Genomic DNA, 16,915 nt, shown 5'->3' with positions numbered 1-16,915 from the left:
GTACATTCAATTGATTATTTTGCTTCGATGGAATTTTTTCCTCTCCTCCACTTTTGATTACGGTTCCACAAATACGATGCAGACCCATCATAGCATGTTCAATTGATTATTCCTCATTTAAGTGAGTCTTAAAAGGCTTTTTAACACACAATAGTATTGTCTTTGCTAACTTTCTCAACAGAATAAATAAATATTTGTTTAGTATTTAACAATAATATGAACATCCTCCTGACGTGAAAGGTGCTATACAAATGTAATCTTGTTGTTGTATATCTCACCTCTTTTTTGGTCTGGGAGGTTTTCCTTTTTGCAAAACTGTTGTCTGTTCCTGTGAACAATATAGCATTTTTAAAATATATTGTTTAAAAAGAATCTTGTTATAGCTATTGGTTTGCTACAGAATGCACTCCAGTAACCTTTTGTTATATTTTTGATTGAGGTATGGAGTACAATAGTAATACTTACATTTGATATAGCACCTTATCACATTTTCGAGATGTCTCAAAGTGCTTGGCTCCTGCCAACCTGCGCCTAATACTTTCAAGAATTAGGTAAGCAGGATGTGTCTCTCCAGGGAAAGAGGGGATGGTCCATTGCACCAAGTTATAATGATAATAATCCTTGCAATTAATATAGCGTCTTATCACGTCTTCAAAATGTCCCAAAGCGCTTCACAGAATATACTGTAAAGTGAATTGACTGTATATTTTGTGGGCGAAACGTGGCAGCAAATTGCGCACAGCAGTGTCTCACAAACAGTCATGGATTGAAGTGACCAATTTATTATTTATTTTTGAAGCAATTATTACCCCGGAAAAACGATCTGCCAATCGACTAACAACTGGGTTCCTACTTACTTCTAGGTAAACAGGTGATGGAGTAAGGAGACTTGCTCAACGTTTTGCTCAGCCTGAGAATCAAACCCAGGTCCTCTCTCTTGCGAGGCAAGTGCTCTAGCCGCTAAGCTACAGGATTCCTGTAGCTGTAAGATGTTTAAATGGTAAAGTGCAATTCACTTTAAGCCAGAAGCAGAACATTTAAGTAAAAAGTTAAATTGGTAGCACATTACAAAGTGTAGAATACATTTCTATAAAATGTTTATTATAAATGCAAAGGAAAAATTGACTACAATAACAAAGTTTGCTGATTAACGTGTAGAAAAGATTATGGACAACTCATTCAAGTAGATCAGAAGAAAAACTTTCATTCTGTACATAAAAAAGGGTTTTGAAAGCTGGATAAATGCTACTGATTAAAGATTTAGTAACTAATTCATTTTAATTGGCTTTGAGAGGAATGCTACCTTGTTTTGCTCCTATATGAAACAAAATCACTTTCTGCACTATCCAATTCTGGTATATTTAAGAGGAAGTTGGATAGATGTTTGGAGTTTAAGAGAGAGAATCAATGACATCTTAGCTCAATATCACAAGATTGATTATAATATAATAATCTGCATTTGACACAGAGCCTTATGTCTTCGAGACGACTCAAGGCACAACTGAGCCAGGCTGTCACCTGCCGAACAAAATCCTACAAACAGCCATGAAGTGAATTAAATGGGCGCTAATAATAATCCTCGCATCTACTCTCTCTCGATAATTTGCTCAGTCAAGGCTATTTGTGGGACACCGCTGTGCGCAATTGGCTGCCTCGTTTCACCCCCCCCACCAAAATATACACTCACTACACTTTATTCATTATCCTTATTCAGATAATCTTTTGTGAGATATGCATTGTTTAATGAGTATATTGTAGAGCTAACTAGTCATTATCACATATGTAAAAATATATATTTTCTACTATGAAAGTAACAGTAATGGATGTGCAATAATCGGAGTCCTGTAGCTCAATGGTTAGAGCACTCGCTTTGTAAGCGAGAGATCTGAGTTCAATTCCAGGCAGAGGGCGAAACTTTGGGCAAGTTTCCTTACTCCACACAGAGCCTAATAATAATCCCTCCAAAACCAAAAACAATAATAAATTGGTCATTTTCAATCCACAACTGTTTGTGGGACATTGCTGTGCGCAATTGGCTGCCGCGTTCGCCCGCAAATATAGTCAATTCACTTTACAGTGTGTTCTGTGAAGCGCTTTGGGACGTCCTCCCGACGTGAAAAGCGCTATATCAAATGCAAGGATTATTATTATTATTACAGTATGTTCTGTGAAGCGCTTTGAGACGTCTCGAAGCTGTGATATGGCGCTATATGAAATGCAAGGACTATTGTTTTATTATTACACAGCCCCCTTTCAGTCCTGGAAAGCGATCCGCCAACTGGGTAAACGTTGGGCGTTCGTTCAAAGGGCAGAGGAGAGAGAGGGAGAGCGAGAGAGGGTGAAGAACATAAGAATGTGTTCGGTCCATCGAGTTCGCCTTCCACCATCATCAACAACAACAACAACTTGGATTTATACAGCGCCCTCCAACGCCGGACGGCATCTCAGAGCGCTTCACAGTCACGGATCCCGGGACCGAGCCGGGGTGGGAGAGGGGAAGAAAGGTGACCAAAGGCGCGGTCGGAAAAGAAAGGTCTTCCAACAGAGACCTGAAAATGGGAAGGGAGGGAGGGAGGGAGGGAGCGGGACATGTGGTGTCCCAAACGGTACACCGTATCCCCAGACACGAGAAGGATGAGGAGCAGTTTCAACTGAGAGGGGTTGAGGGGGGGGGAGAAGAAACACCTACTTGCCGCCAAAGGCTGCAGCAAGAGCAACGCCATAGCGAGGAGAACCGGGACAACCGCGAGCTGCCCTCGTGCCATAGCCGTTAGCCGCCGCTCGCTCCCCGCCGCCCCCTCGGCCGCTTCAAAACACCCGCGTGCGCCGTTGCCAGGCGACCGCTGCGCTCAACCGAACCAATCAGAGCTCGCGGCCACCCACGTGCGCGGGACCGGCGTGTCACCATCAGCGTTGCCAGATTGGGCGGGTTCACGCCCCAACCGGGCGGGTTTGGTTTGGTGCACATGGGGCGGGTTGCCTGATATTTTTTTTTGGGGGGGGGGAAACATTCAATTGAATGTAAACCTGCAAAACTTTTTTTTTGTTTTCCTCGGAAGACCCTTTGCGCGCTTTCCAAAAAAAAAAAAAGCACCAATAACCTCTCAATCGGGCGCTCAGTCAGCAGCGCGCAAGTATTGGGCTACTTTCGGCTTTCGGTCGACTTGGGGCTACAGACGTATTTTAATTAGAATTTCTGACAGCCCTGCGTCTTGCCAACCCCGCTCCCGCCTGCGTCCACTTTGCCCCGGAAACAATTTGGTGTTTGGGGGGGTGGGGGGTCGGTCGGTGAGGAGCTCAGCACCGGGTGAGGGGAGAGCGCTGGAGAGAAAGCGTGGACCAGATAACACAAGAACTGCACCACGTTCGGTCGCAGCGCATCAATAAATACTGTAGATGTTATTGAAGCACAGACACACACAGACACACACGCGCACGCACGCACGCGCTCGGTTTAGGTTCGTGCCTCTCTCCTCGTTTTCCCGGTAGAACTCACTGCCCAGGTTGTTCGCGAGACGGAAAAATAAAACCGGGAGAAAAATGTTGTTGCACGGGAAAGGTGGTGTGAGGCTCGGGGTTTTTTTTTGGTGGAGGGGGGGGGGATGTTGCATTCGGGCCGCCGGTGGCCCCCGAAATAAAACTTGCGGGAGCAAAGGCGGCGGCGTCCGGCACCGCCAAACTTTTTTTTTTGCTCTCTCCCCTCCCCACTCCGCCCGGGAAAAAAAAAATAACCGTCGCTCGGGCGCCGCTCGCGCGAGGCCCCGCCCCCCTTCCAGCACACGTGCCCGGCCGCGAGCGAGCGACGGACAGGCGGCCCGGCCAATCGCAAGCCAGGAGAGCGTCGCAGAAGCGTCAGGTGGTGGTGGCGGTGGCGGCGGTGTGGGCGGGGCTTCGGTCCCACCCGCCCACCTCTCCTTTTCTCTCGCGCTATCAAGTTGGGTTGAGCGGCAGCCGCTGGTTAGAGAGAGAGAGCGCGACAGAGAAAGAGAGAGAGCGACAGAGAGAGAGAGAGAGAGAGCGCAGGCGGAGTGTCTGGGTTTGGAGCTGTGTGAGGAGGCGGAGGGCTGACACTTTGACAGGAACCGCTGCGGGTGTGTGAGAGAGAGAGAGAGAGTGAGAGAGGGAGAGGCGGGCGCTCGGCACAGTTCAGTTCAACAACAAACGCTCCGGAGATGCCGAAAGAAAAGAAATCCACAGGTGCGTGTTTTTGTTTTGCGCGGCGGGCGGGCGGCGGGCGGGCGGGCAGCGGGCGGGCGGGCGGGTGGGCAGCGGCTTCAAAGGCGCGTGGGCTGCTCCTCTCTCGTCTGCCTCCGTGTGAGCCACCCGCCCCACTGTCAGGGGGATGGGAGTGGGTGGGAGGGCGGTCCCACACCTTCGGCGACGGGAGGTACCGCCGAGGCCACGCTTTGCAGCTCACCGGACAGGCTGCCCCGCCCCGGCTCGGCTCGGCTCGGCTCCCCTCGGCCGTGGCCGCTGTCTGGAGTGGAGACTGCCCGTTATTCCGAGCCACAGGAGGCGAGACTAGGCCTTGAAATCCATCCCCGTCACAGGAGACAATGGGGGGACACAGGTTCGCCGACGCGCTTTCACACTGACTGCCTTCAGGCACTTGTAGGAAGCGGACAGATTTGTATGTCAACGTCTCTATCCCAACCTCCTGCCCCCCCACCAACACTCCCCCCAACACTCCCCCCCCCCAACACCCCCCCCCCCCCAACACCCCCCCCAACACTCCCCCTCCCCCAACACTCCCCCCCCCCCCAACACTCCCCCCCCAACACTCCCCCCCAACACTCCCCCCTCCCCCAACACTCCCCCCCCCCAACACTCCCCCCCAACACTCCCCCCCCCAACACTCCCCCCCCCAACACTCCCCCCAACACTCCCCCCCCAACACTCCCCCCACACTCCCCCCAACACTCCCCCCCAACACTCCCCCCCCAACACTCCCCCCCCCAACACTCCCCCTCCCCCCAACACTCCCCCCTCCCCCAACACTCCCCCCCCCCCAACACTCCCCCTCCCCCAACACTCCCCCCCCCCAACACTCCCCCAACACTCCCCCCCCCAACACTCCCCCCCCCCAACACTCCCCCCCCCCCAACACTCCCCCCCAACACTCCCCCTCCCCCCAACACTCCCCCTCCCCCCAACACTCCCCCTCCCCCCAACACTCCCCCCCCCCAACACTCCCCCCCCCCCCAACACTCCCCCCACCCCCAACACTCCCCCCCCCAACACTCCCCCCCCCCCAACACTCCCCCCCCCCAACCCCCCCCAACACCCAACACCCCCCCCAACACTCCCCCCCAACACTCCCCCCCCCCAACACTCCCCCCCCCCAACACTCCCCCCCCCCAACACTCCCCCCCCCAACACTCCCCCCTCCCCCCAACACTCCCCCTCCCCCAACACTCCCCCTCCCCCCAACACTCCCCCCCCCCCCAACACTCCCCCCCCCCAACACTCCCCCCCCCACAACACTCCCCCCTCCCCCTACACTCCCCCTCCCCCACACTCCCCCACCCCACACTCCCCCCCACCCCAACACTCCCCCACCCCAACACTCCCCCCACCCCCAACACTCCCCCCACCCCAACACTCCCCCCTCCCCCACACCCCCCCCCCACACTCCCCCCACTCCCCCCCACTCCCCCCCACTCCCCGCCCTCCCCCCCCCACTCCCCCCCCCACTCCTCCCCCCCCCACTCCCCCCTCCCCCCCCACTCCCCCCTCCCCCCCTCCCCCCCCCCCCCCCCCCCACACTCCCCTCCCCCCCACACTCCCCCCTCCCCCCCACACTCCCCCCTCCCCCCAGAATATACTGTAAAGTGAATCGACTGTATGTTTTGTGGGTGATATATTCTGTGAAACGCTTTGAGACATCTGCTGTGCACAATTGGTTGCCACGTTTCGCCCACAAAATATACAGTCAATTCACTTTACAATATATTCTGTGAAGCCCTTTGAGACGTCTCGAAGATGTGATAAGGCACTATATCAAATGCAAGTATTATTATCTCAACGACATGATATGGAAGTACATCAAAAGCAAGGATTATTATTATTAAAAACAGGATAATTCTCGGGGAGGGAGGACATTGGGGATGGAGACATTCTACCTCGGTCTAATTTTCTTTCATTCTTCACATTTCGGAGGATCCTGAATTTGGCAGTTTCTTAAATAATGTCTCAATTTTGAAGTTTTAAGAGCTAAAGGAAACTGTTTTCAAAGTTAAGACTGAATTCAACAATTTGCCAATTTCTGTACACTTTGAAAGAGTAAATCTAGACCCAAATGGAATTTGTAAACTAGCTTTGCAGTTTGGTATTACAATGTTGTGAAGTGTGATATGGAGGCTACTTCAACATAAATTATTTCTATTGTATTAATCTACGTAAACCAGTAACCTAAACCTACCTACCTCTCAAAGCCTACCTCATGCACCAGATCATAATGCTCTTCTTGAGTCAAAATGGGGATTGGATGTCATGTTAGATTAGCATGCCACTGATGCATTGGTTTGAATTCAGTTCAATGCAATGCAAAGAAGATCTCCTTTTCCAATTGGTTGTAAGGCTCTTTAAAATCAGCTTCAGTATTTTCAACCCTGTTTCTCATCTCAAAAAAGGGTTTGGAATTCCATCTTGATAGCAAATAGAAACAGTGGGGGGGAGAGGCTTAGCCTCCAGTTATTCTAAAACTACATCACCTTTGGCTCACCACACCAAACACTGCATGTCAATCACCCCAGTCTTTGCCCAGTTCTGCTGTCTCCCAATGTGCTTATCTTCACCTATAAATTCCTTTTCTCCCAAACACCTCCCTATCTCTGTGATCATCTCTCCCACTGCTTTTCTCACTTGTTCTGTTAACTTGGACCTCTTGCTACTCCCCTGGGTCATCATTGGTGGTTGAGGCTTCAGCGACTACCCCCCTAACGTTTGGAACTCCATTCCTCTGTCTTGCCTTCTCTCTGTTTGGCTATAAATCCAGTCTTAAAATCTACTTTGTCTACTGTGACCCCCCCCTTACCCGGCTTGGTGTCCGAACTCGTCATTGTTAAAGGTGTTGTTGTAGCTTCTTATTGGGAAATCTTCTCAACCTTGAGTTAGTACAACTTGCTTGGTTAGTGCAGAAAGGGATTCCCAGTAGCCCTTTTATTCTAGCTGCATACTTTGGATTTAGTTCCTATTTCCATCTATTTATGAAGCTGAGTGTCAGTCAGATGTTTCAATTTGTATGTGGATTGACTGGCTGAAGCAGGTGGTGTTTCAGTGAATCATGCCGATGAATGACTGGGATGATAGTCAAGTTGAAAGATGCGTTGCTGGTGGATATTTCCCAATGTGGTATGTTCAAGTTGTTTCCATGCCTGGTGATGAGGGGATTTGAGTCCTGTTAGACTGTTAAAATCTTTCCAGGAAAGACTAAATGGATCAACCAAAGATTGATGCTGCATGAGTAATGGGGCAAGATGAGGGAAAGGCTAAGCGATATAATGTAAACTTTAGAAGGGAGAGTGTTATGCATATTCACCATGTTATTATACCAGTTTGAATAAAGCATGAATGCATTAAGCAGGTTGTCTAGCATTTTATGTTGTCAAATTAATTTGACAGTTGACAAACTGGTTTGTTACTTTCATAACAAAGCTGTGACATCAGAGGTTGCAATTCCAGCTTTATTAGGAGAGAGAAACTAACTAGTAGTGTGCAGAAAGGGTGAACTGTTTTGATGGTCAAAACTTCCCATGTATTGCTTCAGTATAACTAGCTATAGCTTCCAAAATCATTTTTTTTTTAGAACAGGCCTTGCAAATGATGTATACAGACATAGAATGATTTACCTTTAATCCAGGAGGTTCCAATTATCTACATTCTCATTTGTTTTCGGTTTGGCAATCCCTTGATGACTTTATAAAACTGACAGGTGGAAGAATGAAAGTTTAAAAATTGGGTTACATATGGGTTCATTAATTTTTTTTTGTGCTTGTTAATGTTTGCATTTGATATATAATAATAATAATCCTTGCATTTGATATAGCGCCTTTTTGTGTCTTTGAGACATCTCAAAGCGCATACTGTAAAGTGTATAGACTGTATATTTTGAAGCTAAAACGGGCACCTAATTGCGCTCAGGAGTGTCCCAATTCGTGGATTGAGTGACCAAATTATTATTATTTTTTTGAAGGGATTATTATCCCAGGAAAAGCGAACCACCAATCGACTAACAAGCGGGTTCCTACTTACTGCTAGTTAAACAGAGGCATGTGGAGTAAGGAAACTTGCCCAACATTTTGCTGCGCCTGGGTATCGAAGCCAGGTCCTCACGCTTGTGAAGCAAGTGCCCTAACCACTAAGCCACAGGACTCCACTTGTATCTAAACCAGACTACTGAGACTTACACATATGCATGGAAATTTCCATTTGTCTGGAATGGATTGTGGACTCTTTCTTCCCAAAGGCATACATCGTGCTCGCTTAATCCCAGAGAGTATTAGGTGCAAGTTTCAGGAGCAAATGGTTGATAACCCAGAGTGGGCATTTGGGTACTGCTGGAGTTTAACCATCTGAAAATGTGCATTTGTGAACGCTGTATGGCAAGCTTCCTGCTACTTTTCCACTGAGGACAACTCTAGCTGTTAGAGTTTGAGCTAATAGGCTCATTAAGTGCATTGCTTTTAAATTGTAAAACTTATTTTTAAAAAAGTGTAGGACTCTTATATTTGTGTGTCAGCCTGGCTTAATTGGCAGCACTCTTTTCTAAGTCAGATTGTTAAATCCCATGTCAGGACTTTGAACTCATATAGACTAGGCTGACACTACAATGCAGTGTTGGGGGGGTGTGCTACGTTGTTGGAGGTACTGACCTTTGGATGAGATGTTAAACTGAGGTCCTGTTTTCCTATTTAGGTGGATAATAATAATAATCCTTGCATTTGAGAGAGAGCTTTTCACGTCTTCTAGACGCACTCTTTGAAAAGGAGAAGGGAGTTTATTCTGGTGTTCTAACTAACTCCCCAGCTAAGATTGGTCATTCATTTCATATCTGCTTGTGGGATATTGCTTTGCCCAAATTAGCTGGAACATTTTCCTACAAACTCCAGAGTCATTACACTTTGCAGTATATCCTGTGAAACGTTTTGAGATGTCCCCTGACATAAAAAGCGCTATCAAATGTAAATACTGTATTATTAGTGATAATTAATAATGAGAATTAACAAGAAAAATTTGCAGGTGGCCAGGTAATTCAGTAAGTCAACAACTTCACGTCTGGGCTTGAATTCAGCTCAAACTGACTGGATGAAGGTTGTGTCTGCATTTCTTTTTATTCACCACTCTTGGCTGTAATGTGCTTTAGAAAATTAGTTTGGGCAACCTCAACATAACCCAATAGGTGAGAGCAGACAGCACAAAAAGTACCTATCTAAATTACCTATCTTCTAGAGGATTGCAAAGATTGTTTGTGTGGGAAGTGCAAAATTTCAGAATGGCACAGCGAAGTACACTCTTCCTGGGTTGGCAGATTAGATGTGGCAGAATAAAAAGAACTACTCTGCATTCAGGCTGTTCTTTGCTTGTTGCTGTTCGATGTCAAATGAAAAGTTTTCAATTCTCCAGTTCCCTTTGCCTCCATGTAATTTTTCTTTGTGTTTTTTAGTAAAACCTAGACTTTTCGCCACCCAACCCCAATACACCTCTTCCTTCTGCAACACACTGGGGGTGGGGTGAGGGTGTGAAAATGCAGAGCCATCTCCCTACCTAGCCATTCCCCTGGTTAGTATAATGATAACTGCTGTTTCTTTGTACACTCGAATGCAGGTTGCATAAGAATAGCTTCACGGTCCACAGCCAAATCTTGTTTGACCATTTAAGAAACCATTGCCTCTCTCTCTCTCTCTGCCTTCTCCCCCGTCCCCCCATCAGGGCAAGAAACTCTCCTTGCAATCGACTATGATATGTTTTGAGCTCTTCCAATTCGGTTTCTGTCCTGCTCACAGCCTGAGACAGCAGTTGTCAGAGTCACAAATGATATACTTTCCTCATTCCACCTGATCTCTCTTCTGCCTTTGATATTCTATCTTCCTTGATTACATCAACTTTGTCATTCATGTGACCATCCTTTACATCCTCTTTGTTTCCTCGTTTGGCTTCTCCTCCTACTCGCGCAGTCACCTGTGTGCTACAGGGCTCTATCCTTTCCTTTTCCTCATCAGCTCTTGCTTTGTGACTTCATGTGCTACCGAGACAGTTAGTTTCCACATATACAATGATGATACCCAAATCTACTTCACTTCTTTTATCCCTGATTGCAGGAGCATTGATGTTCTGACTGCCTGCCTCACTGACATCAAGGCCTGAATAATAATTCTTAATAATCCTTACATTTTTATATTATGGCCTTTCTGCATGGAGAGAATGTCTCAAAGTACTTCATAGGATTTATTGTAAAGGATAGAGACTATTTTATAGGGAATGGGAAAGCCGATTTTTATGCCCAGCAAAGAAGTGAATAAACAACAACAACAAGATTGCATTTGTATAGCGCCTTTCACATCGGGAGGACGTCCCAAGGCGCTGAACAGAGTGCAGCATTTCAGACCCGAGCTGGGGTCGGGGAGGGAGAAGGGGGAGGGGAAGGGGGGTGGCCAATGGCATGTTTGAAGAGGAAGGTCTTGAGGCGGAACTTGAAGGAGGCTAAGGAGGGGGTGAGGTGGAGTGATTGGGGGATGGAATTCCAGAGGTTGGCGGCAGAGTGGCTGAAGGCTTTCCCGCCAACGGTGGGGCGGGTGGGTCGGGTGACGTGGAGCAGACCAGAGCCGGCTGAGCGGAAGGAACGGGCGGGTTGGTAGGGGGTTAGGAGGTCACAGAGGTAGGGTCGGGCGAGGCCATGGAGGGCTTTGTATGTGAGGACCAGGATCTTGAACTGGATCCCCTGAAGGATAGGGAGCCAATGGAGTCGGGCGAGAGTGGAGGAGATGGGGTCACAGAGTTTGGTGCGGGAGAGGACACGGGCTGCAGAGTTCTGGATTATCTGCAGCCTGTGGAGGGAGGAGTTGGGAAGGCCGACAAGCAGAGCGCTTGCATAGTCGAGCCTGGAGATGATGAAGGCATGAACAAGAGTTTCAGCGGCCTGAGGGGTGAACAACGTTTTTTGTTTTGGAGATTATTGACCAAGACACCGGGAGAAACTCCTTTTTCTTTTTGAATAGTGCCATGGGATCTTTAGCCTCCACCTGAACAGGCAGAAGCAACCTATGTTTAATGTTTCATCCAAAGGACAGCACCTGCGACAACTTAGCACAACCCAGCACTCTGTTGGAATGTCAGTCTCAATTTAAGTCTAGTTCTAAGTCTTGATGTGGAGCTTGATCCTGTAGTCTTCTGACTCCAAGGCAAGAGGTCTATCAAATGAGCCAGGCTGATGAATATAGGTAAGATAAACTGCCTGTTACGCATATTGAAGAACACAAGATGGTTTGTTACCAGAAGTCAGGATTTTAATCTGCAACTTTAATAAACTTTTTGCAGTCCATATTGATATGGTTGAGTTTGTGTTTGATTGAGACTGAGATAGTGAGACAGAAAGAGAGACAGAGACGGGTCGAGGCTCTCGAGATACCTGGGCGAGGCTCTCAGGAGACCGGGGCTAGGTTCTCGGGAGAAAATATATTTAATGGAGTCCTCCCACTGAGTCCTCCCAAAAGGAACACTCCCACAGTAGTGCTCCCAGTTGAGTATAATGTCTGCAGGAAATGTCTGTCTGGAATGTAGATTGATATACAAATTGGATCCTTTGGTTGCAAGTGAAGCTGCAACTGGTTCAGCTAGCATAGAATAAAAAAAAGAGCAGCCATAATGTACTGCTGTTCCTGTTCCCCACTGGTCTAGACTGTCCACTTTTTGGGAGAGAGGTACATTGTCTGAGGTGCCATCGTTTGTTTGAGGTGCTAAACCAAGGCCGAGCCTGTGTGCCTGTTGTTCAGGTGAATGTTGAAAATATTGTGATGCTATTCACAAACCAGAATGGAGTTTCTTCCAATGTCTGACCTCCAGGTTAATTGTTTATTCATCTCCCTGCTATTTTTGTCTCCTTTTGCTGTTGTAAATCATGTTGTGGAGTCCTATAGCTCAGTGGTTAGAACATTCGCCTCGCGAGCGAGAGACTTGGGTTCGATTCCGGGCTGCGCGAAATGTTGGGCAAGTTTCCTTACTCCACACGCCTCTATTTATCTAGCAGTAAGTAGGAACCCGGTTATTAGTTGATTGGTGGATCGCTTTTCCGGGGTAATAATGCCTTGAAAATAAAATAGTAATAATAAATTGGTCACTTAAATCCATGACTGTGTGGGATACTGCTGTGTGCAATTGGCTTCTGTGTTTCACCCACAAAATAGACAATCAGTTCACTTTACAGTATTTTCTGAAGCGCTTTGAGACTTCCCAAATACGTGACAATGCGTCATATCAAATGCAAGGATTATCTTTATTATGTTGAGACACAACATAAAAGTTGTTAAAAGAATGCAAGTTATTTCATTTGTTCAGATATGTCGTAACTTCATTTACTCTCCAAATTAAACTTTTAACGGGACAGTGAGTTCCTGATCTTGACTAGACCATTGAGGGAAAATACAGAGTGAGTGTGAGGCTCTCTTTTTCTCTTTCATTCTTTAGTATATACCCTGTACTCCGTATAATTTTATGGAGTTGTGACTGGACAGACACCATGCAGTTATACGGAGAATACAACTATCTGAAGTTCATTAGTGGCGCCGCCTTCCTGTCACTCTGTTGTGCCTCTGCTGCCGCTCTCCGCGCTGCCTTTTCATATCTTCTACTCTGGCCCTCTTCATGTCGCTCTCTCGCTGCCTCTCTGCTGTACATATACATGCTGTACCTCTTTACATATTCAAGACTGAGGTTGATATATTTCTAAAGGATAGTGGGATTAAGGGATGGGGATAGGGCGGGTAAATGGAATTAGGTTAGAAGATCAGCCATGATCTTATTAAATGGAGGGGGCAGACTCGAGGGGCCGAATGGCCTACTCCTGCTCCTATTTCTTATGGTCGTATGGTCTGATACGGTCAACTCCTCAACCAATGCAATTATCCAAACTAATTATACAGCTACAAATGTAATGAACTGGCTATTTTTCATGCATTTAAGCGAATTATCCAATATGAATTTAAGTTGAGTGCAATACCATGCAAACAAATATAAAATTATTGGTAGCGAGAAATTGCTATGCAATGAAATGGACTACCCAATTAACTGATATACAATTAAGTGGAATGTCCTTCATATATAATTCTATATATTCCCATTTTCATAGTGACTGTTCGTGGATTGTTGCTGCACACAAATTGACTGCTATGTTTACCTGCAAATACACAGTGCTTATATTTGGCAGCAATTGCCTATGAAGAGTTTCAAGGTGTTTTCATGTTATAGTTACCATCAAATGCAAGGATTGTTATTAAATGTGTAGTTTGTTCTTATGGAACTCTTAACAAATACAGAAGTATATTTCCTTCTTTCTCTCAATTCTAGAGAATGGTGTGGGCCCACAATAATCTAACCCAATCTTAAATGGGAAATATTCAATTCTGCACATATCTGGACATGGCAATGTTGGCAGTTGTAGACAAATGTTAATTTTGTTTTATGTTCATATTGAAATAGTCTTTCCTATTTCCCCAACAGCACTAGATTCATTTGAGGATGGATTAGTAAACCTGAAGGATATTTCTGTATGGAGAGAAGATGCAAAAAGTAAGTGCTTTTCACTGAGGTCTAGTATTTTATTCTCAAGTTTCTGAATGTTGAAATGCTAAGATGCTGCAGCTAAAAGGCAAAATGGAGATGCTGTTTAAGGCTTTACATTTCAAAGAAAACAAATTAAAAGATGAGAACATTTAAAAAGTATTATTGCAAGGTGAAGATGTTATGGTGGTCAAGGAGATAATTTTAATGGTTTATGAACCAATGATGCAGCTTTTCTCATTTAGCACATTTCAAATGTGTTTTTCATTTCAATTATGATACAATTAACTGTACACAGTAGAAATATGTAATTTCTTTCATTTGTTATCATTATGTTTTTCACAGCACTTCAAAATATTGTAATATTTAAATATTAGCCCAACAAGGATGTTGCAGGATTCATTTATTTAACTGTATGTTAAAAGAACAATAATAATAAATTGGGCACTCAATCCTCAACTGTTTGTGGGACATTGCTGTGCGCAACTTGCTGCTGCGTTTTGCCCACAAACTATACAGTCAATTCATGTTACAGTATATTCCGTGAAGCGCTTTGAGACATCTTGAAGACGTGATAAGACGCTCTATCAAATGCAAGGATTATTTATTATGTATTTGTATGGTTACAAAGGGTGAGAAATTTCTCTGGTCACTATTGCTGTGGTTAGACTGCTGTAAGCACAGCTGATTGCTCCCAGCAATATACTGTTGTGAAGTAGGGTTTATCCTGAACCATTCTGCATTATTTTCAATGTTTGCCGTGGAGTAAAACAGGACCAATTTTGGTGTGATCTGCATTTGCGTGTTTTTTGATATTTTTTATGATCATTTTATGATTTAATAAATATTAAATAGCCCATTCAGAATTCCTGACAGATCTTGAGTCCAAATCCAGTGCAATTGGTGCAAACTGCATTTATACTGTAAATGCAAATCACTGTTCCTGAAATCACCTTCAGTGGGTGTCAAAAGTGGGGGCCCAGCATAAGAACATGCCAGGTTGGATGTTAAAGATCCTGTGGCCCATTTGATCTTGCAGAACACCCACTCATCTGAGATCATTGGAGAACATCATAGGAATGTTGTAACAGCTTTACGTCCATACAAAGGTATTTTGACACACAAGATGTCCGGTGGAGGATGTCTATTGAGATCAGGCCATCCGTGTCACTGGCATTCCCTCCCTTCATTCCAAGGGTCAATCATAGTCCAACCTGACAGGATAGCTAACTCAACACATGACATTTTTGGTCTGAGTATCATAATATCACAACTGGCAATCACTTTGTCTAATAGAATTTTATGTCGGCCAAATATTTGGAGTATCATTTGTATGAAAGTTATTTATTTTCCCCTTTTAAAAAAAACTTCCCAATTTGGTCTTTTACAACAGAGTTCCATCTGAAACAGAAGCTAGAAGAAAAAGAACAGGATGAAGGAATTGGTAAGCAAAGATTGGGAACGTGGTTGAAGTCGCTCAGTTTAATCTCACATGGGCGTTGTGAAAATTGTTTCAATTATTTTTAATCCACACTGAACTTTCTACATATTCATTAGATTTTCTTCCTTATAAAGATGACTTTGTTAATTTGCCTTGCTTCAATGAAATGTAATAAATAGTTCAATGGTGGCTAAACTGCCACACAAACTAAATAAATGAGAGGGAAGGGAGCAGAGAGGTATGGGGAGGCTAAGGAGGGGTGTGAGAATGGGTGGAAATTCTGTTTAAAAATACAAAGCATTATGGCCATCTGGAATGTTTATCCATATCTTCTGATGAACAACATATCTGTGCTTGCATAATATTGTGGAGTCCTGTAACGCAGTGGTTAGAGCACTGTCCTACAGGACTCCACTTGCAAGCGAGAGACCTGGGTTCGATTTCCGGCAAGGCAAAATGTTGGGCAATTCCTTACTCCACACGCCTCTGTTTCTCTAGCAGTAAGTAGGAATCCGATTTTTAGTCGATTGGTGGATTGCTTTTCCGGGGGTAATATTTCCTTCAAAAATGATAATAAATTGGTTACTTAAAACCCACGACTGTTTGTGGGCACTGCTGTGCGCAATTGGTTGCTGCGTTTCGCCCACAAAATATACTGTCAATTCAGTTTACAGTATATTCTGTGAAGAGCTTTGAGATGTCTAAAAGAGGTGATAAGCCGCTATATCAAATGCAAGGATTATTATTATGTTTAAACCAAGCAATAAACATTTTTACTCAACTCCATGCTCTATCTATTCCCTATGAGAGCATGTTCTTAAAAACAAGATTAGGGAGATTCGACTGAGCCTGTTCCACTATTTTAATTGGTTATCATGGACCTTTTAATATCATATTCATGCATTTTCTCCAGATCTCTTAATACCCTTACTTATTCCACGTGAGCATTCCAGTTGATTCTGTACCTGTAGCATAGTAGTAGGATTTTCGTATGAGTTTATGGGTTTAAGTTATCAGGTGAGTGGACTTCTTTGAGAATAGTTAGCTTGAGATGTTGTAGCTTGTGCGAATTAAGAGGTGCATTCTTCATAGAGGCCAAATATTAAAAAAAAGTCTTTAGAAGATCCTTATGGAACAAACGTAGACCCTTGTGATTTTCTTACCAGTTTTGATCATATGTTAGAAATCAAAAATCCTTGATACAGCGTTGCACTTGGAGTTCTTAACCTTTTATCTCTCTCGGATATACAGCAGCTTTAAAATGAACGCTGTTTGATTATTTGTGAATGTAAGCTTCATTTTGACTCGTGGCTTTGAAAAAGTAGTTGATTTGGTGATAGACTGGAAATATTTTATTTATATATGAAATATTCTAATTCGGAAATTCTTTAGGTGCAAAATAGCATTGTATTTTCCATCTGAAGAATTTCCTAATTAGAATATTTTATTTGTAAGACAGATCACGTACAGTAAAATAAGAAATGAAATGCTGCACCATGCCGGTAGATTATTTATGCAATGAACATACCACTAGGTGGCATACAAAGTAACCATGTTGGAAAATACAATAGGGGTTGTTCTGTTATTAATCAATTTAGTACGTTACAAAACACTATGTTAACTTGTAAAATCCTGCTTCTAAAGGTTGGCGTGTATGCTGATAAATAAGCTGGCGTGTCAATATTCCAAACGTTAGGTTTT

General features: G+C 44.9%; 2 protein-coding genes across 8 annotated transcripts in view; one reads left to right on the top strand and one right to left on the bottom strand.

Moving 5' to 3' along the window:
- LOC103177913 (SEL1L2 adaptor subunit of ERAD E3 ligase) overlaps window positions 1–2,816 on the bottom strand; it is a 31,679-nt gene extending 28,863 nt beyond the window's left edge. For 5 of the 6 annotated variants that reach the window (XM_007892292.2, XM_007892295.2, XM_007892297.2 and 2 more), the window contains exons 1-2: window positions 2,690–2,816; window positions 279–328 (exon numbers count right to left, since the gene is read on the bottom strand). In XM_007892292.2, coding sequence (XP_007890483.1) covers window positions 279–328; window positions 2,690–2,765 — 126 coding nt within the window. In that variant the 5' untranslated portion in view covers window positions 2,766–2,816. Of the gene's footprint in view, window positions 1–278; window positions 329–465; window positions 495–2,689 lie in introns of those variants that run through there. The other variant, XM_007892296.2, reaches the window with a different exon arrangement.
- A 1,051-nt stretch (window positions 2,817–3,867) lies between these two features.
- Window positions 3,868–16,915, top strand: part of macrod2 (mono-ADP ribosylhydrolase 2) — a 608,721-nt gene continuing 595,673 nt past the window's right edge. For both annotated transcript variants that reach the window (XM_007892291.2, XM_007892290.2), the window contains exons 1-3: window positions 3,868–4,197; window positions 13,714–13,782; window positions 15,167–15,217. In XM_007892291.2, coding sequence (XP_007890482.2) covers window positions 4,173–4,197; window positions 13,714–13,782; window positions 15,167–15,217 — 145 coding nt within the window. In that variant the 5' untranslated portion in view covers window positions 3,868–4,172. The remainder of the gene's footprint in view (window positions 4,198–13,713; window positions 13,783–15,166; window positions 15,218–16,915) is intronic.

Source organism: Callorhinchus milii, unplaced genomic scaffold (assembly GCF_018977255.1).
Source record: "Callorhinchus milii isolate IMCB2004 unplaced genomic scaffold, IMCB_Cmil_1.0 Scaffold3, whole genome shotgun sequence".
Lineage (NCBI taxonomy): Eukaryota > Metazoa > Chordata > Chondrichthyes > Chimaeriformes > Callorhinchidae > Callorhinchus > Callorhinchus milii.
This window is presented reverse-complemented; position numbering and strand designations above follow the sequence as displayed.